The following is a 22,354-nucleotide window of genomic DNA, read 5'->3' as shown; positions in this document are numbered from 1 at the left end:
TTCTTTATCCCTGTTAAAAAATATACATGTGAAGAGTATTTGTTTGATCTCAAGCTCTGCCATTTGTTATGTCTAAGAAAAATAAACTGAGATAAATATGGGTTTATTAAGAAAAATCTATCAGCTTTATAATCACTCGTAATATCATGAAAGAAACTATTGGTAAGTATTCCAAGGTAGTTCCAATTTTCACTTTTTACAAAAGTGAAATTAATTTAAAAAAATAATTGTCTCAATGAACACATAATAAAGAACTATTATTGTATCAATATTTATTTAATGTGGCACTTCTTACATGGATCTATTAAGTCAATACCTTCTTTATTCTGCAATTGTATGTCCACTTACATCACTCTTGGCTTCCTGAATTCAGGAACCACATGTTAATGGACATATGCATGAAATCCAGGAGGACTATACCATAAAATCAAATAAAGTTGTTGTTTGTTTTTATGTATGTATGAGTGATTGAGTTACTTAAATAAATATTGAATTCCTTAATTATTTTAATGAAACTGAAAATACATGCATAAAAATTTGCATGGTAAATCATATGTATTTATTTTCTATCTTGTTAGCAGCTTTTTAAAATTAACATAGAAATCAATATTATCCTCTTTTTCTGGGGAAAGTGGAGACAGAAAGAGTAATATATATACATGTTTGTCTATATGTGTAGTATGTTCCCCAATAGCAAAAAAATCCTTTTAACAAACCAACTACAATATATTAATCTTTTTTCATCATTTCAGTTTATTTCTTTGTATCCCTCTTTCTTTTTTAGCATTAGGGTCTCTTTCTCTAAATGCCTCTTTTTGTAAGTATAGTCCATTCCAACAGACAGGAATTTGATATACTTTTTCATATATTATGCAGAAAAAAAGCTAAATATTTTAGATGTATTTTGCTTTTGAAGATTGAGTAAACCTGATACCAAACATTAGGACAATTTTAACAATACTATGCATATATCATTGTTACTATAGTGAGGGTATTTCTGTACCCAATTTATTTTCTCTACTAATTTTCTCTGATATTCTTTCTAGCCAGAAGAAGTCAGAAAAACTAAATGGCAAATGAATCCATTATGACAGAATTTCAACTCATGGGATTTTCTGATGATCATGATATGCAGATTTTGCATTTTGTAATCTTTCTTATCATTTACTTATTAGCCTTAATGGGAAATGTCCTTCTCCTTGTTGCTGTGGTCCTAAACCAGCACCTTCATGCTCCCATGTATTTCTTTTTGGTAAATTTATCCATCTCTGATGTTTGTTTCATCTCAACTATGATCCCTAAAGCCATGGCTGCTTCTTTGACAAATAACAGAGATATCTCCTATGTTGGATGTGCTGCTCAGGTCTTCTCAGTTTTCACATTTGGAGGTTCGGAGCTTTCCTTGCTGACTATCATGGCTTATGACCGTTATGTGGCCATCTGCCACCCCCTGCAATATACGCTAGTGATGAACTGGGATGCCTGTTTACAAATGGCAGCTGCTTCCTGGATAAGCAATTTGATTCATGCTTCCCTACACACCATTCTCACTTTCAGGTTAAATTTCTGCAAATTCAATAGAATTGAGCAATTTTTCTGTGATGTTCCTCATCTTCAAAAGATTTCTTGTACTGATACAAGAATTAATCAAATTTTAATTTTAGTTATAGCAATCATCGTAGATTCATTTTGTAGTGGGCTCATCTTTATTTCCTATGGCTACATTTTCTTAGCTGTGTTAAAAATCCCCTCAATTCAAGGCAGATATAAAGCTTTTTCCACATGTACTCCCCACCTGATTGTCTTTTCTTTATTTTTGACCTCTACTCTTTTTGCATATGTGAGGCCCCAAAGTCTATCCTCCCATACTTTGGATTTGCTCTCTGCTGTTCTCTACACAGTTTTGCCCCCACTCCTCAATCCCTTCATTTATAGCTTCAGGAACAAGGACATCCAAAAGGCTGTGTGGAGAATGCTAAAAACCTAGGAGTACAAGTTTTATCTGGATATGTCTTTTGTCTTTATTTATAAGCATTATTTGAATATGATATGATTTGAATCTTCACATTAGAGCTATCATGGGTGTTCCAAATGTTTAGAAATGTTTAGAAATGCTAATTACTATAAAAATGAGAGAAGAATCAATTAGATATATTGTATAGAATGTCCTAATTCTAAAACATTTGTTTAATGTGCTTTTGGGAAGAGGCATTGGGCTTAAATGTGTTGGATTGATACTGGATTCAATAATGAAAATGTAGGATCTATCAAGGAATTAAGAGTTTTGGATGCCTTGTAACTATCTTACTTTGAAATAGATGATTTTGTATGAATGGAATAACAATATCAATGTGCTCTTAAATATTGCACTGGTGTTAATAATTCTGTTTCATCCTGATTTTTCAACTGTGTTGTTTCTCTGCATCATATAATGTATGTGGGTATATGCATAGGTGTGTATTTATTTTTGTCATATTTATGTAGTGTATATTGCAGATGGTGACCCGTTGAGAGCTGTATGCAATGAAATTTCATTTTAATGTATGCCAATTAGTATACATTCAAAGTAACAATAAAGTTATTCTATTCTATTCTATTCTGTTCTGTTCTGTTCTGTTCTGTTACCACATTTATATTTCTATTTGAAAGTATTTGTATTTTGTTATCTTCTCCAGTTCTTTCTTTTATATTCTGTTGTCTCCTTTTGACAATTAAATCTGACATATAATTTGAATTCTAAAGTGCCAGAGCATTTTAGCTTCTTCCTTTTCTTTTCTTTTTTCCATTTTATGGTCTCACCAGTTATGGCTTGCAGACAAATGGTATTTCTTGCAGATCTTCCAATGCACAATTGTTGCTACTTTGTCATGCCATTGTTTGTAGTCAGTCTGTGAAATCTTCTTGCAGCAGTTAAGCAAGTGATCCACTGTTATTCACTTACAGTATAATTATTATAATCAATATTAAAGGTAAAGGTAAAGGTTCCCCCGCACATGCGTGCTAGTCATTTCCAACTCTAGGGGCCGGTGCTCATCTCTGTTTCAAAGCCGAAGACACCAGCCTGAAGATGACGAGTGGGACCTCATTGAAACGTCGCCAAGACACTCTCAATCTTACATGGGAAAAGACACTCTCAATCTTACACCGGAAAAGACCCGAATATGCGAAGACATATACCGTATATACTTGAGTATAAGCCGACTCGAGTATAAGCCGAGACCCCCCAATTTCACCCCAAAAACTGGAAAAAGTTGTTGACTCGAGTATAAGCCGATCTGCCGTTCTGCAAGCCTCTGCCGCCAGCAGAGGCTCGATCCGCAATTTTGCAAGCCTGAATACACAGGAATACCCTGTGTGGCCGCAGCTCTCGGGGAAGCCCTGGCTGTCAGCTTCCTCGCTCCACGCTGCCATTCGGGGCCCACGCGTTCCCCGGGCAAATCGCGGCGACCAGCAGGTGAGGAAACACGCCCGCTCCAGTCGCCCCCCCTTCCCTCAGGAGACGCGAAGCAAGTGACCGCCCGGAGCTTACCGAGGACTTGCTTCGGTGTTTCCAGGATCGCGCGCACCTCTCCCAAGCCGCCGCCGTCCGGAGACCTGCCGAAGTTTGGGGAGGTTTGGGCGCCTCCCCAAACCTCCCCAAACGTCGCCGGGTCTCCGTTCCTCCGCGCCCTGCCTGCCTGCTTCTTTCCACAGCGGAAAGAAGCAGGCAGGCAGGGCGCGGAGGAACGGACACCTGCCGACGTTTGGGGAGGTTTGGGCGCCTCCCCAAACCTCCCCAAACGTCGCCGGGTCTCCGTTCCTCTGCGCCCTGCCTGCCTGCTTCTTTCCACAGCGGAAAGAAGCAGGCAGGCAGGGCGCGGAGGAACGGACACATGCCGACGTTTGGGGAGGTTTGGGCGCCTCCCCAAACGTCGCCGGGTCTCCGTTCCTCCGCGCCCTGCCTGCCTGCTTCTTTCCACAGCGGAAAGAAGCAGGCAGGCAGGGCGCGGAGGAACGGAGACCTGCCGACGTTTGGGGAGGTTTGGGCGCCTCCCCAAACCTCCCCAAACGTCGCCGGGTCTCCGTTCCTCCGCGCCCTGCCTGCCTGCTTCTTTCCACAGCGGAAAGAAGCAGGCAGGCAGGGCGCGGAGGAACGGAGACCTGCCGACGTTTGGGGAGGTTTGGGCGCCTCCCCAAACCTCCCCAAACGTCGCCGGGTCTCCGTTCCTCTGCGCCCTGCCTGCCTGCTTCTTTCCACAGCGGAAAGAAGCAGGCAGGCAGGGTGTGGAGGAACGGAGACCTGCCGACGTTTGGGGAGGTTTGGGGAGGCGCCCAAACCTCCCCAAACGTCGGCAGGTCTGCGCGGAGGAACGGAGACCTGGGGAAGTTTGGGGAGGCGCCCAAACCTCCCCAAACGTCGGCAGGAGGAACGGAGACCTGCCGACGTTTGGGGAGGTTTGGGGAGGCGCCCAAACCTCCCCAAACGTCGGCAGGTCTGCGCGGAGGAACGGAGACCTGGGGAGGTTTGGGGAGGCGCCCAAACCTCCCCAAACGTTGGCAGGAGGAACGGAGACCTGCCGACGTTTGGGGAGGTTTGGGGAGGCGCCCAAACCTCCCCAAACGTCGGCAGGTCTGCGCGGAGGAACGGAGACCTGGGGAGGTTTGGGGAGGCGCCCAAACCTCCCCAAACGTCGGCAGAAGGAACGGAGACCTGCCGACGTTTGGGGAGGTTTGGGGAGGCACCCAAACCTCCCCAAACGTCAGCAGGTCTGCGCAGAGGAACGGAGACCTGGGGAGGTTTGGGGAGGCGCCCAAACCTCCCCAAACGTCGGCAGGTCTGCGCGGAGGAACGGAGACCTGGGGAGGTTTGGGGAGGCGCCCAAACCTCCCCAAATGTCGGCAGGAGGAACGGAGACCTGCCGACGTTTGGGGAGGTTTGGGGAGGCGCCCAAACCTCCCCAAACGTCGGCAGGTCTGCACGGAGGAACGGAGACCTGGGGAGGTTTGGGTAGGCGCCCAAACCTCCCCAAACGTCGGCAGGAGGAACGGAGACCTGCCGACGTTTGGGGAGGTTTGGGGAGGCGCCCAAACCTCCCCAAACGTCGGCAGGAGGAACGGAGACCAGCCGACGTTTGGGGAGGTTTGGGGAGGCGCCCAAACCTCCCCAAACGTCGGCAGGTCTGCACGGAGGAACGGAGACCTGGGGAGGTTTGGGGAGGCGCCCAAACCTCCCCAAACATCGGCAGGTCTGCGTGGAGGAACAGAGACCTGGGGAGGTTTGGGGAGGCGCCCAAACCTCCCCAAACGTCGGCAGGAGGAACGGAGACCTGCCGACGTTTGGGGAGGTTTGGGGAGGCGCCCAAACCTCCCCAAACGTCGGCAGGTCTGCGCGGAGGAACGGAGACCTGGGGAGGTTTGGGGAAGCGCCCAAACCTCCCCAAACGTCGGCAGGAGGAACGGAGACCTGCCGACGTTTGGGGAGGTTTGGGGAGGCGCCCAAACCTCCCCAAATGTCGGCAGGTCTGCGCGGAGGAACGGAGACCTGGGGAGGTTTGGGGAGGCGCCCAAACCTCCCCAAACATCGGTAGGAGGAACGGAGACCTGCCGACGTTTGGGGAGGTTTGGGGAGGCGCCCAAACCTCCCCAAACATCGGCAGGTCTGTGCGGAGGAACGGAGACCTGGGGAGGTTTGGGGAGGCGCCCAAACCTCCCCAAACGTCGGCAGGAGGAACGGAGACCTGCCGATGTTTGGGGAGGTTTGGGTAGGCGCCCAAACCTCCCCAAACGTCAGCAGGAGGAACGGAGACCAGCCGACGTTTGGGGAGGTTTGGGGAGGCACCCAAACCTCCCCAAACGTCGGCAGGTCTGCACGGAGGAACGGAGACCTGGGGAGGTTTGGGGAGGCGCCCAAACCTCCCCAAACGTCGGCAGGTCTGCGTGGAGGAACAGAGACCTGGGGAGGTTTGGGGAGGCGCCCAAACCTCCCCAAACGTCGGCAGGAGGAACGGAGACCTGCCGACGTTTGGGGAGGTTTGGGGAGGCGCCCAAACCTCCCCAAACATCGGCAGGTCTGCGCGGAGGAACGGAGACCTGGGGAGGGTTTGGGGAGGCGCCCAAACCTCCCCAAACGCCGGCAGGAGGAACGGAGACCTGCCAACGTTTGGGGAGGTTTGGGGAGGCGCCCAAACCTCCCCAAACGTCGGCAGGTCTGCGGGGAGGAACGGAGACCTGGGGAGGTTTGGGGAGGTGCCCAAACCTCCCCAAACGTCGGCAGGAGGAACGGAGACCTGCCGACGTTTGGGGAGGTTTGGGGAGGCGCCCAAACCTCCCCAAACGTCGGCAGGTCTGCGCGGAGGAACGGAGACCTGGGGAGGTTTGGGGAAGCGCCCAAACCTCCCCAAACGTCGGCAGGAGGAACGGAGACCTGCCAACGTTTGGGGAGGTTTGGGGAGGCGCCCAAACCTCCCCAAACGTCGGCAGGTCTGCGCGGAGGAACGGAGACCTGGGGAGGTTTGGGGAGGCGCCCAAACCTCCCCAAACATCGGTAGGAGGAACGGAGACCTGCCGACGTTTGGGGAGGTTTGGGGAGGCGCCCAAACCTCCCCAAACATCGGCAGGTCTGTGCGGAGGAACGGAGACCTGGGGAGGTTTGGGGAGGCGCCCAAACCTCCCCAAACGTCGGCAGGTCTCCGTTCCTCCGCGCCCTGCCTGCCTGCTTCTTTCCGCTGCGGAAAGAAGCAGGCAGGCAGGGCGCGGAGGAACGGAGACCTGCCGACGTTTGGGGAGGTTTGGGGAGGTGCGCGCGCACCTCCCCAAACCTCCCCAAACTTCGGCAGGTCTTGGACGGGGTTTGCTTTGGTGATCCCGGAAGCACCAAAGCCTCGGCCGCGCACAAGTCCTCGGTAAGTTTTTTTGTTGACTGGAGTATAAGCCGAAGTGGAATTTTTCAGCCCAAAAAGTGGGAAAGAAGCAGGCAGGCAGGGTGCGGAGGAACGGAGAGTGGGCTGAAAAATTCGGCTTATACTCAAGTATATACGGTATATTGTTAGCAATCCAAAAAATAAAATAAAAAAATTACACAAATATGAGCTCTCACTACTGTGACCACTGCCTGTGGATGGCCTTGGGTTAGGCTGAAACAGGAAATAAGATTTGTCCTATGTTTGGGGCCTAGCAAGGTAATCTAAATACTTAACAAACATTTAACATATATACATATATATCAATCGAACCTAACATGGCTATTCAATCTTTTTTTAAAAGTTTTATTATTTTTAGCAGAGTTCAATAATAATTATTCAATAATTATTCAACAAAAATGTGTTGTCTCAGTACCTTATTCACTAATACAAATTAAATTCCTAATCCCTAAAACTTTTCTCTAACCATTGATAAAATATGCCATAAGTTTGAAAATATTGTTTCTTCTTCTTTTTCTTTCAACCTTAAGGTTCATCAACAAATGATCCTTAAAAATGAACAAAGAATTCAGAAGGTGGAAGATCAATCAGAAGATACTGGGGGAAAAAATTGAGGCACTAATGACAGAGAATGAAAGATTAGAACAAGCAAATCTAAACGTAGAAGGAGCAGTTGCTGTTTTGGAAATGGAGAGGGTGGTACACTATTTGAGTTTCCGGAACATACCCAAAGATAAAGAGGAAAATATACCAGAAGTGATTATTAATCTATTAGCAGAGGCCCTAGAAATGGAAAGACCGGAGATTTAGCAAGAAGTGGATGAAATATTTAGAATGAATTCAAGCTAGGCAAGGAAACACAAATTGCCCAGAGAAGTCCATGTAAGATTTATGAAGAAAACAATGAGGAATAAGATATTAAGAAAAGTTAGAGATGATCCATTACAATTTAAAGATAAAGAAATAGTAGTGCTGAAACAGATTCCCAAGAGAATAAGGGATACTTGAAGACAATATCATTTCTTGACTACAAAGCTGATTGCAAAAGTAGTAAATTTTAGATGGCTGATGCCAGAAGGGATTTTAATCAATTGGAATAACACAAAATATCATTTGGACTCAGTGTGAAAGGCAGAGGATTTTGATGAAAGATATAGAGCATTTCTGGGAGAAAGAACACAATATCAACAAGAGGATGGAAAAAGCCAGAAACAGACAGAAGAAACAATAGAGGAAACAATTACACAGGTGGAAGAGGAAAAAGAGAGGATGAATTAAGAAGATGAGGGAATAGTAAGAGAGCAGAGGATTGCGAGATCAACAAGACCTAAATATAAGTAAACCAAAATGGAGAAGGAAAACTGAATTTTTTTCAGTGAATATAAATGGATTTAATTCCCCATCAAAAAGGAAAATAACTACAAAAATTAAACATTGATATAATTTGTTTACAAGAGACACACATAAATATATATATTCAAAAAGCCTTGAGAAATACTTAAACATACATTTGCCTTGCCTTCCTGCTAATAAAAGAGAGAAAGAACCCGTGGCTCAGGAAGTTAAAACACTGCCTAATATATAATCAGCCCAGGTTCGAATCTCAGATAAAGGGTATGACTAACTGATGAGAACATAAAGAGTTCGAAATGATCATCTTAGCCTCCCAAATTCTTTATTAGCAATTTGAATAATTTGCACAAATAATGAGCTGTCATAAGTTGACTATGTCCTGTGGATAAGCCCTGAGTCGGGCCAAAACAGGAATGAAAGAGTTAATTAGCAAGGTCCATTCAAAAAGCCTTGAGAAATACTTAAACATACATTTGCCTTGCCTTCCTGCTAATAAAAGAGAGAAAGAACCCGTGGCTCAGGAAGTTAAAACACTGCCTAATATATAATCAGCCCAGGTTCGAATCTCAGATAAAGGGTATGACTAACTGATGAGAACATAAAGAGTTCGAAATGATCATCTTAGCCTCCCAAATTCTTTATTAGCAATTTGAATAATTTGCACAAATAATGAGCTGTCATAAGTTGACTATGTCCTGTGGATAAGCCCTGAGTCGGGCCAAAACAGGAATGAAAGAGTTAATTAGCAAGGTCCATTCAAAAAGCCTTGACAAATACTTAAACAAGGAGACAATAGATTCCAAAATTATTTATGCAGATGAAGAAGGAAGAATATTAATGGTAGAAATATTTTTAAATCGAAAACATATACTTTTGATAGCAATATATGCACCAAATAATAAACAAGAAGAATTTTATCAGAACCTTCACAGAAAAATAGTAGAAATGGAATATCAAAATATACGCTTAACTGGGGATTTCAATGCAATAGTAGATGGGACATTAGACTATAAAGCAGTAAATCAGGGAAGCAAGGAAGAAAAAGATTACCTAAGATTTTTTTCCCCAATATGATAGAGGAAATTGGGTATAAAAGATATCTGGAGAGAAAGGCTGTTCAATCTTAAAGAACAGCTTGCTTTCTACTTGCAACTGTATACAAATTGACATTTGTATAGATGCCCAATGGAAAAAAAATATTCATTACATAACATGTGCCTATATAGGAGTCTATAATACAGTATTCATGGGGTATTCCTATTAAGCAACATTTTAATAATTTGGCCAGGATTGGAATCATGTTCCATAGGTAGTATTAATCTTAGTTAATATTGGTTTAAAAAAATTAAATAAGGGAATCCTGTTAAACTTTCAAGATTATTTTGTTATAATGTACAATAGTAACAAAAGAATTGCAATAATCCTTGCAGTATCTTTTTTGGGGGCTGACCTTTTTTGAAGGACTGATGATATGTGCTTTTCTTTTCAACCATTCTGCCCTTTTAAGGAGCCTTCCCAGCTGTTGGATAAGAGAGAAGAAAAATGTTTATTCCAGAAATAATGAAGGCTGAATGATTTGTACTCCATGGATTTAAGAAACATGTTTTAAGTTGTTATTATATCTATATCCCTGTGTAACTGTGTATCTGTATAGCTATGGATTGTGTATGCAAGTAATAATATAAAGCAGTTCATAATTACACATTTATAATGGACTCTTAATGGACTCATAATGATAGTGGGGTGAAAACCATCAGCTGAAGTGTTCCTACTGGCAGAAAGGTAGAGGAGGGAATTAGAAGTAAAGCTATACTGAACCTAATTCTTACTAATAGAGAAGAAATGATAGAGAGAGTTGAAGTTGCCAGAACCTTGGGGGAAAGTGATCATGTCATACTAGAATTCAATATAATGCAAACACAAGCAATAGAAAATAATTCAACCAGTGTCTTAAACTTCAAAAGAGCTGATTTTAACAAATTCAGAGAGAACCTAGGAAAGATTCCATGGGTGAAAATCCTAAAAGGGAAAACAACTCCAGAAGCATGGGAAACTCTGAAAAATTCTATCATAAAAGCCCAGTCCAGCTTTATTACTGAAAAAGAAAAACAAGCAAGTCAAGAAGAAACCAACATGACTGCACAAAAATCTCTCAGACAATCTGAAAGACAAAAAGGACAAGCAGAAAAAATTGGAAAGAGGGACACATAACTAAGGCTGATTACCAACAAACAGCCAGAACTTGCAAAGAGGAAGTCAGGAAAGCAAAAGCTCAGAATGAACAAAGACTTGCAACACAAATCAAGGGTAATAATTAAAAAAAGCAGCTCCTTTGGACTGACGAAGAAAAGATCCACCATCAACACGGCGGATCACTAAGCCGTTTCCAGCTGAAAGCCAAAATTACCACCAAGCACAACAAAAGAAATGCAGAGGAATTGAATGAGACCTTACCTTTCTTATTTCCCCAACTACTTTCCTGTGAGAGCGTTTTGAAAATTTCTTCCTCTCCCTTGGAATGGTGGCATTTGCCTACCTGGAGAGTTAAAGCTTCAAAAAGAAAAGAAACTATAACTAAACAAAACAACTAAACAATTGGATTTGCACCTTTTGGATATTTAGGGTCCCAAAAAGTTCCTATCTCTATGGGGACCTACTACCCTATCTATTTCTTAAAACAGGTGGGGGGAGGAAAAAAAGGAGGGAAAAAAAACTGGATAAAAGCCTAATTTGAGTCTGGAAAAAGATTTTATATGCTATCGAGGACATCTTGTGGTGAACCCTGATATAGCAAGGAAATTTCTATTTCACTGCGAGACTTGGTTACAGCCTAAGATTTGTCCATGGCACTATCTAAAAAAAAGATTAGAACTTGAAACAGCTGTGAAAACAACTTCTAGGAATAGTGGAGGTGGATATTCATTGATTCCTATTAAAATAGCTTCCACTAAAGAACTATCTGTAAACACCTTAGAAATGGAGGAATACTATCCACAACTTAACTACAAGCTTATACTTGAAAAAATCCTTGAAGCTACTGAGCTAATGAATTCCAGACTGAAAGAAAAAGGTGCCAGCCTAAATTTACAAAATGAAACCCTGATTTCAATTGATGAACTTACAATCTAAAAAGCAATAGAAGAGGAAGAAATTAATATCAGGACCAAGGATTCTAAGGAACAATAAGTACAATTTACTGAGAACTTTGATAGCCAAATCTTGATTTCAACTATAAAATCTACAACTCAAAAAACAACACAAGCTGAAGAAAGCAACACTAAGATGGAGAGTCCTAAAGACTTACAAGTACAGCACACTGAGAATTTAGACAACCAAACAACAATTACAACACTGGACATGACTTCTTACCCAAGTCAAATGAAACCAGAAGAAGAAGACCAGACTGAACCGCTGACAAATATACTGAACCAAACATGGAGATTTGAACTATTAGAGCAACAATTCAATAAAAACAAAGGGGCCAGTCCCTTTGAAAAAATGGCAACTGGATGGACTCTCTTGAGTCAAATAACATGTGTAGGAATGAAGGGAGATCCACTTGAGGATTTAAAGACACTGGTATGGAAGCCTGCCTGGCACGAAAAGAAAGCCAGAGTTAAACTTAAAAAATGGGTTTTTTTCTGATTTATAATGGAAGAGCCTAAAACTTTACTTAATAGCTAAGGGGAGACTTTAAAAGATATTAATTGATTTAATATTTAGGATTTAGATCTATTAGAATATAGTTTTGAATTATAATATGGAAGTTGGATTGAGACAATAAAGGATATTTTATTAGTAAGTGATGAGGTACTAAGATGAGAAATAGAATATATTTGTGAAATATATTTGTGAAATAAAATAAGAATGTATTTAACTAAGCAATATGTTTATTTTAGATATGATAACTACTATGTAATGAAATAGGGGAAATTTGGGTTACCAGAAAGCTAAATATTATGGATCTTAAACGGTAAATTGGAGTACTGTAATTGAAATTAGGTAAAATTTAAAAACAGGATATGATAAGTATAAGTAAAAATATATTGATAAATGTCTTAATTGATTGTGTTATAATTAGAAATGTATTAACTCAATTGTGATATAGTAATTAAGGGACATAGAGAAGGAATTTTTGATGATGTAACCTGAGATATGTACAAAAGATTTTATTATTGGACTTTTGATTATGTTGCTTCCTAATTACTTGGATGTAAAACTGAAAAATTAATAAAACTTGTTTTTTAAAAAAAAATCACACAAAGTATTAGTACTGCTTTGTAAAACCCTAGTGAGACTACACCTGGAATACTACAACCAGTTTTGCTCACTATGCTGTAAAAAAGATGTTGAGACCTTGGAAAATGTTCAGAGAAGAGCAACTAAGTTGATCAAAGGCATGGAGACTAAAACATATGAAGAACATCTGCAGGACTTGGGTTTTGTCTAGTCTAAAGAAAAGAAGAAATAGGGGTGGCATGACAGCAGTATTTCAGTATTTGAGGGGATCAAATTATTCTCCAAAGTGCCAGAGGGCAGAACAAGAAACGATGGTTGGAAACTGATCAAAGAGAGAAGAAACCTGTCATTAGGAGAAATTTCCTAACAGTGAGGACAATTGAACAGTGGAACAGCTTCCCTTCAGAAATCATGGGTGCTCCATCACTGGAAGTTTTTAAGAGATTGGACAGTCACTTCTCTGAGATGGTATAGGTTCTCCTGCATGAGTGTGGTGGGGCTGGACTAGAAGTCCTCCAAGGTCCCATCCAGCTCTATTCTATTCTGTTCTGCTCTGCTCTGCTCTGCTCTATTCTATTCTATTCTATTCTATTCTATTCTATTCTATTCTATTCTATTCTATTCTATTCTATTCTATTCTATTCTATTCTATTCTATTCTATTCTATTCTATTCCTTTAAGAGATGCTACAAAAGAGAAAGCCTTTGAATGATCACTTGAGAGGTCTGTCTCTCATACTGATAGACTCAAACTCAGGACAAGTTCAGTATTTGAAAAAAAAAGAGAAAGAAGAGGAGAGAGCTAATTAAGACACTAAAACCATGTGCTAAATATTATGAGATAATGATGGGTCTTCCAATACAGAAGAAATAATGAAGTTAAACTTTCTTTATTACACTGGGAATTATGATTCCCAACAGAGAGATTCCTTAAAATGGAACAGAAAACAGAGATGACATAATTTCTTTTTACAAAGCAAAATCTTCTACTATAGAGCATTTATATTTTAAAAAAAACCTGGCAAAGCTTTCTTCTCAAAGAATTGAGGGAGGTAAGTGGAGCTCTCTTTCATTCATTCCATCTGTTAAAACATTGCCAGATAGCATTTCTGGATTCAGGTTAAGGTAAATCTGAGAGAGATGGGCAGTTTAGAAACATGAAATATAAATAAGGTAAAATCTGGAGTTGTGGTGAATAATGTGAGGTCACCCAGTCATGAAGGAAGGAAGGAAGGAAGGAAGGAAGGAAGGAAGGAAGGAAGGAAGGAAGGAAGGAAGGAAGGAAGGAAGGAAGGAAGGAAATTATTTATTGGATTTGGTGAATAACTAGAAAATATTCTTTGAAAGAACAATTACTTTCTGATAATTTTATCCCATTCTGTAAAATTTGGCTTTGTCTACAATTTCAGGTAGAGAGGAATTTAGCAGAATTATTTTCTTTCTTCATCAAAATTAACACATGTTGGATGAATAGCCATGCATTATACTGTTTCAAATAATAAGATTCATCACTTTTGAATTATGGTTGACAATTGAATTTATATTTAATTTTAATTTCAGATAAGTACTAAATAGTAATTAATAATTATATGTAGTAAAATACCTCTAAACATTTCATTCTGTTTCTAAGTTTTATAATCTGTATTAATCAGTTTTTCTCCACGATGTTGCTTAATAAGCAACCAATTCATTCATGTCCTTATTAATAAGCAAATTCAAATTATGTATTTCGTTATTTATTATTCAGTTGCACAATAATCCTAAGAATACACATATTTCTTCACATCTTAGTATAGCAAAATTGATATCTAATGCATTTAAAAATATTTAATGCAATTTCAAGAAACATATTATTTTAAATACTGTACACAGATTTTTCTCCATGTTTCCTTCAAGGCATTATTGATTTCTATCAACATACTGAGATTTTATTTTAAACATTCTAACATAATTTTGAGGAATGGACAATTTCAAATCTTTTGCATAAGTTTCCACCATTTCCACTTATATTATGTAATATATTTTATTTACTTTATTCTTAATGACAAGCTAAGGATTGCTGCAAAATTTCATATTACTATTACTTGTATTATGGGAAAAACAATGTCCATTTATACAGAATGAGTAAGTACGTTTGATGTATCCATTGATCTTTTGAAACAAATTTGCCAATAATTTAGCTATATTCTGACAGTAAATTGATAATAGTGATATGTACTGAAAACTCATTTATTAATTTGTTTCCTGTACTTTTTTTCCATAATCTGTTTTGGTACAGAATGATTGAAAGAACTGGAACAGGCAACCAATCTTCTGTGAGAGAATTCATTTTGATGGGATTTTCTGATGATCATGATGTTCAATGTTTGCATTTTGTCATGTTTCTAGTCATTTACTTAGTAGCCATAACTGGGAATTTACTCATAATTATTGTTGTTATTTTAAACCATCAACTTCACACTCCCATGTATTTCTTTTTGATCAACTTGTCCGTGACTGATATTTGTTACATCACAACCACAGTCCCTAAATCAATGGCAGTTTCACTGACAGATAACAAAATAATTACTTTTCCCGGATGTGTTGCTCAGGTTTTTTTAGTTATTACTAGTGCGTGTTCTGAGATCTTCTTGCTTACCATCATGGCTTATGACCGTTATATAGCTATCTGCCACCCTCTGCAATATCATCTCATGTTAAACTGGGACAGCTTCAATCAAATGACAGTTACTTCCTGGGTCAGTTCTCTGCTCTATTCTTCTCTACAAACAGTTGTCACTTTCCAATTAAGCTTCTGTGGGCCAAACAGAATTGGACAATTTTTCTGTGATATTCCACAGTTACAAAAGATTTCTTGCACAGATATAAAAGTTAATCAAATTCTGATTTGGATATTTGGATTAATTGTGGGCTCCTTTTGTATTGGATTTATTTTTGCTTCTTATAGCTATATTATCTCTGCTGTGCTGAAGATTCCATCGGTTGAAGGCAGATACAAAGCCTTCTCGACTTGCAGTCCACACTTGGCAGTTTTTTCTTTATTCATGTCTACAGCTTTATTTTCATACATGAGGCCAAAATCTCTTTCCTTTCCCATTATAGATTTACTTTCTGCTGTCTCTTATACTGTTTTGCCTCCCATTATGAATCCCATCATTTATTGCCTCCGGAACAAGGATATTCAAGCAGCTGTATGGAAAATAACATCAAAAATCAAATAAACTTTTTAGCCTGATTGAATCATCTTCAACGTGACAGACACATTATTCTATTGATCATCCTCACGTGTCTTCCTCCATTATTACAGACTAATATATAGGACAGTCTCTCAGCCTTTTGGTTTGTATGTTGCAAGTATTTAGATGTAAATGAAGGGAAGAAGACATTATTTAGGATATATCTTTAGCCACATTATTTGCAGCCACAGATACACAAACACACACACACACACACACACACACATATGCAAACATTTTTGTTTCTGTAGTATCAGGATGTACAAGTTCTCAGCACAGTAGTTTATTTTCATGGCATTATAGATGTTCATTTTAATACATACGTACAATCAAAATAAGGTAATTGGTTATAATAGGTCACTGTCTTAGGCCAATGAATTACAGGACTTCAATGTCTGCAAAAGACAATCTCCTTTTAGAAAAAAATAGTAGTAAAGTTTATCCACCTGACTAAGGTAACGTACAAATGCTATCTATAGATTTTATGAATAACATTTTTCTACTTGAAGCAAAATATTTATTCCTTTGTCTTTTCTGTATTAATCAAATCCATTCTGGCCAAATATAATAAAATCCCTATCCACTACTTTTAATCAATCTCATCATATTTGAATGTTTAAATGTTATTTATTAAAGCTTGATATCTAAAACATAACTAAAATTTTAATATATCCACTGATCAGTGAAATAATACATAATTGTCTTATAGTTACTGACAGAACTGTGATAAATGCTTTATTAAATGTAGAAGACAAGATACAAGAGTTAACATTTTTCAATAAGTTGTTCTTAGAGATTGGTGAAAGTATATCAACAAATACTTTATATCCTTTTACTAAAAACCCATGAAGACTATTCTTTACTATTACTTGTAATCAAAATTCCTTTTTGATCTTATTTATAGTGAAAGGAGCAACTAACAACTGATTTTTTTAAAAAAAGAATCTTTATTTTATAATGTGTGAAGTATTTTAGTCAAAACAATTCTAAGTGGTACAAAATGAAAAATTGAAACTAATACAACAATAAGAGAATAATAAGAGAAGTACAGAGTGATACATACTAAACACCCAGAAGCCTCTGAACATCCGAAGGAAACCCCGACCCGGCAGCCATTGACAGTTGACAGCTGTCAAAAGGCTGCCGGAAGAAACGACGCATGCGCACAGACCCACCGACGGCCATTAAAAATGACAGCTGTCAAAAGGGCTGCCGGTAACCAACGCGCACGCGCCAGATCTGACAGCCGCCGGAGCTGTCAGCACGGCAGTCCCCGATCAGGTCCTCCAGCTGAGCCAACCGCTCAGCTGAGGAGAATTCCCTAGCAGCCGCCAAGCTGTCAGACTGCCACACGATAATTGGCTGCCGCCCTAGCGGCGGGAAAAAACACTGTTTGTTGATTGGTTGAAACGTTTGACAGTTCCCTATAAAAGCTGGGTTTGTGTTGACAGTCAGCTGCCCCGGAGCTGAACCAAATAAACATGTGAACCTTGCCTACGGTCTCCCTCTCGTCTTTCGTGAGACAATTCACAGAGTATATAATGATAAATATTATAATTCATATAATATTCCTGGAGACTTCCAGTTTGCTGCATGGCTGCCATGGACGGCTGGGAGACTTGCTCTCTCTCTCTCCCCTGTCCAGTTTCTCATCACTGGGGGGCTGTGAAAAGGGCTGAAAGTCACCCCAAAGAGGTGACCAGCAAGGAGGGGCATTCTCTGGGTCATGGAAGAGCTGCAACTCTCCCGTTAAACCTGGTGATCCCTCCAAACCAGTGGACAAAAGGACTGGCCATAGAAATATGGCTCATTGCTAGGCTGCAAACAGCTGAAGTCACATTTTCCACCAGACAATCTTAAAGTAGCATGGAAGAGACTGGGGAAGATCTACCTCTTTTACATCCTAATTATTTTCTGTATCTGTTTAAGCTGCTAAGAATGTTTCCCCCTGTGGTGAGGGAAGGGGGATTTTAGCCCTCCCTTCAGAAAGAGAGGCGACCCAGGGGAGTTTAAAACATTGAAAAAGTAACTAGATCCAAACTGAAATTTTGTCTCCTAAAGCTTGTGGACTGAAAGATTTTTTTTTTACTTTTTTATTTTTCACTATCTATTTCTGTTGGAAATCTGGGTTTTTTCTTATAAATAAGAAGAAAAACTGAAAAGATTAAAATAACTCTGGGACTTAAAGGGAAACTTTAAAAGGTAGAGGCAATGCTGTGTGGTCAACTTTGGTATCTTAATCTGTTATTTTTCAGGGACTTGGCTGACAGCTCAGGGAAATAGATAAGACATATAAACTTGAAAATTTTGAAACAACAGATGTGAAAGGCTCTGTGTTCCTTACCCAAAAAATAAAAAAAATAAATAAAAATCCTACCTTTTGGATTTCCTAATTGTAAAGCCTTGAGTCTAAAATAGTAATACGGAAGAAGATCAGGAACAAAATCTCCTTATGGATAAAGATCAACAAATTATCTCTATGTTGAAAACAATAATTCAAACTCTCATCACAACCAATGAAAAATTAAGAGGCTATGGGAAGGAACAAAAAGGCAGCCCAGATATGAAAGCCCAAATTTTGTCCACAACTAAAGAATCATCTACACAAAATACAATAGAAAAAATGAAACATTCAAATACCACAACAGAAGAATTAACTGCTCAATTATTATTATTTTTATAATATTTTATTAGTTTTCCAACATTTACAATAATATCTTTAAGAAGCAACGTGGTATCCAAGTTACAGTATTTCCATTTCAAACATATACATATTATTACAGATCTCCACATTATTATAACCAATACTTCCTCTGTCTTTTTTCTTTGATTTATACTATCTCTTATCTAAATTAACATATTTCTTATTGCTATCCATCAATCATTTAATAGTTTATTTTATTTTATTTTTTGAATATATATCCATCAATCTTTTAGTATATTTCGTATTTTAACATTCCATCTTTAAAACATCAAACACCTTATCTATTTTTTCTAGCTTAATTTTACATTGATATTAAAATTAAAACGTTTAACATTTCTCAATTTCATATCACTAAAAAATTTCTTTTTCCTTTATACAATTCTCTTCAATATCTAGTAATGTAATCCAGTTCTCATTTATCTCATTTCCATATCTATAACAATTATACAATATTTAAAATAGTAGTCATTAAAATACAAATCACAAGGAGGAGGAAAAAAAGGAAAAAAAGGAAAGAAAAGGAAAGAAATGAGAAAAAGAAAGGAGGACAATAAAATATTCTTATTTCTCATTTATAGTTTCCACATATTAAAAATTAACCAAAATTTATTCCATTTTAACATTCAATACATCCTTCATGTCTCTGCATCCAAATATATTAGTTATATTCTATCATTTTTAGCATATATACTTCTTAACCCATATCATTTAGAAAAACTCAATATTTCAATGTTAATATTCATACATTTGTATTTTATTTTTTATTTTTATTATTTTATATTAGTTAATCAATATTTTTGTCTACTAATCAAAACATTCTCATAATCCCAGTACCATTCTGTCTATTTTAATATTATCTATTTGGCATCCTAAAAATGTTCATATTTCTTCAATCTTATTCTTGCTTTCTTCCTTTGCCATGCCATTTTACACTTCTTTGCCTCAGGGTCATCAAAGCATTCTTGTATTACTATATCATATTGAAGTGGACCATCAGACTCCACCATTGAAGAATTAAAGAATCTGCCAACAGCACCAAATCTTATTATTTTCACCTCTTGGTACAATTGTCCTGGTCCAAATAAACTTGCTTCCATATTTTCTCCATCACCATCTTCAAAAACCTGTATTTGCTGACTATTTAATTCTTCTGTCAGTGTATTTAATTGTTCAATTTCTTCTATTAAGTTCTGTCCCAGTAAAATACTAGTTGTAGTCACAGTTTGAATTTGAGTTTGTTTCATCAAGATACTTTCTAATTCTTTCCCAAAAGCTCTTATTTCATCGCCATCTGTAGAAAGGAGCTGATAAATTTAGTAAGATATTTCCCACAGAGCATGAATTTGTTTTTGAAACTCTTCCATTGTAAGCTTTCACATCTGATGTTCAAGGTTACTCTTTATCTTATTTTCTTAAATATTTTCTTGGTTTTTTTTAAAGAGAAAGTCAGAACTGCATTTTCAAATTTAGCCACTGGGTGTCCCCTATGTACTTTAAGAGTTCTTTTCTTTGTTATTTCTTTCTTAAACATTCTTTGTTTCCAAAAAAACACCCCTGAGTCTGTTTGCCGCCTTCCGAAGGGAGGGTTAAATTCCCCCTCCCTCTCCACAAGGGGGAAAGTACTTAGCAGCTTAATTAGGTGAAAAGAAGATGATTAAGGTACAAGAGAGGAATCTTACCCTTGTTTCTTCCATGCTGCTTTAATGTTGCCTGATAGTAGCTTTGAGTTCGGCTGTCTGCAGCCTAGGATCTGGCCATATTCCTATGGTCAGTCTTTCGTCCACCGGTAGAAAGGGAATGCAGGCACTAATGAGGGGGTTGCTGCCACCCCTGTGTTTCTGCAAAAGCCCCTTCTGTCTGGACACCCCTCCAGGGTGACTCTTCGGTCCTTTTAGAACCCCCCAGCAATGAGAATCTGGATGTGGAAGACGGGAACCATCCTCCAGGTGTCCATTTATGGCTGTTGGAAAACCAGAAGCCGAATTAACTGCTCAATTAATATTGACATTTGAAAATCCAGAAAATTCACAGACAACCTGGAAAAAGGAAAAAGTTTCCTATACAAATCAGAAGGAATTGGAGGATCCAGAAAAAGAACAGTTTATTTATTTATTTATTATTAGATTTATTTACCGCACTTCTCCTGAAGGACTCAGGGTGGTGTACAGGGCAATTAAAATATAAAATACAAAAGTTAAAAATAAATTAAATTAATTAGCCCTAACCAATACACCCCAAACCCTTAGTCCAGGCCAGCCTGTTCAAATAGCCAGGTTTTCAGGTCATGGTGAAAAGAGCGAAGTTGAAAGAAAAGATAAACAATTCAGAACAATCATGTCGATATGAAAGAATAAAGAGATGACCTACCAGATCTACAAGTCCTCTCAAAAAAATGGTGACCGCTTTGTTTCACCAACATCAAATAATATATATGACATTACAAGAAGATTGGTTTGATGACCCAAAAACAAGGACATGGAAGACGACTTGGCAAAGGAAAAAAGCTAGAATAAGACTGAAGAAGAATGGAGTTTCGACCATCTTATCAAAATCTAAAACGGAATATACTTAAATAGATAACATGTGCATGTTGAATATAAGTCATTGTTATGAATTGAGATAAAGAAAAGTTTTTGGTCATTAAAACTTAGCAGTATAAATACTAATAGCTAAATTTAAATATTGATTTGTGCATAAAGGTCATGTAAAGGTGAATAGGATGTAGATAAGCTAAAAACTTATTGATGAAAGTAATAAACAGGTCTATATGGAACGTCAAAAACAAAAATTATTAGTTTAAGCATGAGATAGCAGATACAAAGAAGAAGACAGAGGAAGTATTAAATACTGAAATACAAAGAAATTTTGATTACTACTTAAAAAAATCAAAAACTAGCAGAAAGGAAGAATATTATATTGTATTATTAATTTGTTGATATAGACGGTGAGAAGTTAAATAGATAAGATGTGTATTTTGAATATTAGATCTTGTGAGGAATGGTGATAGAGGAATTGGGAATATATTAAAAATCTTGGGAATAATAAATATCAAATGTTAAATTTAAATGTTAGTGGAAATTAAAACTGGAAAAATTTATTAGGTCATTGAATGTCTAAAAGATTTTATGCTAAAACAACTAATATATATATAAACTAAAAACTATGGATAGATGTAAGAAAGTTATTTTCTATGTGATTGATAGAATAAATCTTGTTTTAAATCTACAAATAGATAGTATATATAAAGGGAAAAAGAGAGGAAATGTTTATGGTAGCAATTTGAAAAGTACTAATGATATTTGTATGTAATTGAATTATTACAATTCAGCCGCCATGTTGCTTTTCAAATATGTGAATGTAACATTAGAAAATCAATAAATTTTGTAGCCTAGGAGTTCCACATCAGTTAAATGAAAGAATGAATTAGAATAGCCAACAAATCTTCTGTGACATAATTCCTTCTAATGCGATTTTCTGATGACCGTGATGTACAACTTTTGCATTTTGTCCTGTTTCTAGTCATTTACTTAACAGCTTTAACTGGGAATTTACTCATTGTGTTTGCTATGATCCAGAACAACCACCCTGACACCCTATGTATTTCTTTTTGGTCAACTAACCCTGACTAATATTTGTTACATCTCAATCACTGTTTCCAAATCAACTGAAGTTTCATTAACAGATAACAAAATAATCACTTTTACTGAATGTGTTGTTCAGATTTTTTTTCAATTGTTACTTGTGTAGTTTCTGAGATCGCTGTGCTTACTATCATGTAGCTATCTGCTATCCTCTGCAATATAGTCTTATCCTGAACTGGAATGTGTGCAGCCAAATGGCAGATGCTTTTTGGATGAGCTGCCTGATATATGCATCTATCATAAGAATCATAAATTTCCAATTATTTTTTTGTGAACCAAATAT

At 38.4% G+C, this 22,354-nt stretch overlaps 2 protein-coding genes across 2 annotated transcripts; both read left to right on the top strand.

The window, feature by feature from the left end:
* Nucleotides 1-1,069: 1,069 nt before the first annotated feature.
* On the top strand, nucleotides 1,070-1,987 carry LOC308678785 (olfactory receptor 14A16-like; the record flags this gene model as incomplete). The annotated part of the gene is made up of 1 exon (XM_081346016.1): nucleotides 1,070-1,987. One exon carries the CDS (start codon nucleotides 1,070-1,072, stop codon nucleotides 1,985-1,987), a length of 918 nt encoding a protein of 305 aa, XP_081202142.1.
* A 12,782-nt stretch (nucleotides 1,988-14,769) lies between these two features.
* On the top strand, nucleotides 14,770-15,711 carry LOC308678784 (olfactory receptor 14A16-like; the record flags this gene model as incomplete). The annotated part of the gene is made up of 1 exon (XM_081346015.1): nucleotides 14,770-15,711. The coding sequence occupies one exon, from the start codon at nucleotides 14,770-14,772 to the stop codon at nucleotides 15,709-15,711; it is 942 nt and encodes a 313-aa protein (XP_081202141.1).
* Between the last annotated feature and the right edge of the window lie 6,643 nt (nucleotides 15,712-22,354).

This window comes from Vipera berus (genome assembly GCF_964194415.1).
Source record: "Vipera berus genome assembly, chromosome: Z".
Lineage (NCBI taxonomy): Eukaryota > Metazoa > Chordata > Lepidosauria > Squamata > Viperidae > Vipera > Vipera berus.
Note: the sequence above shows the minus strand (reverse complement) of the source record. Positions and strands in the feature narration are given on the sequence as shown.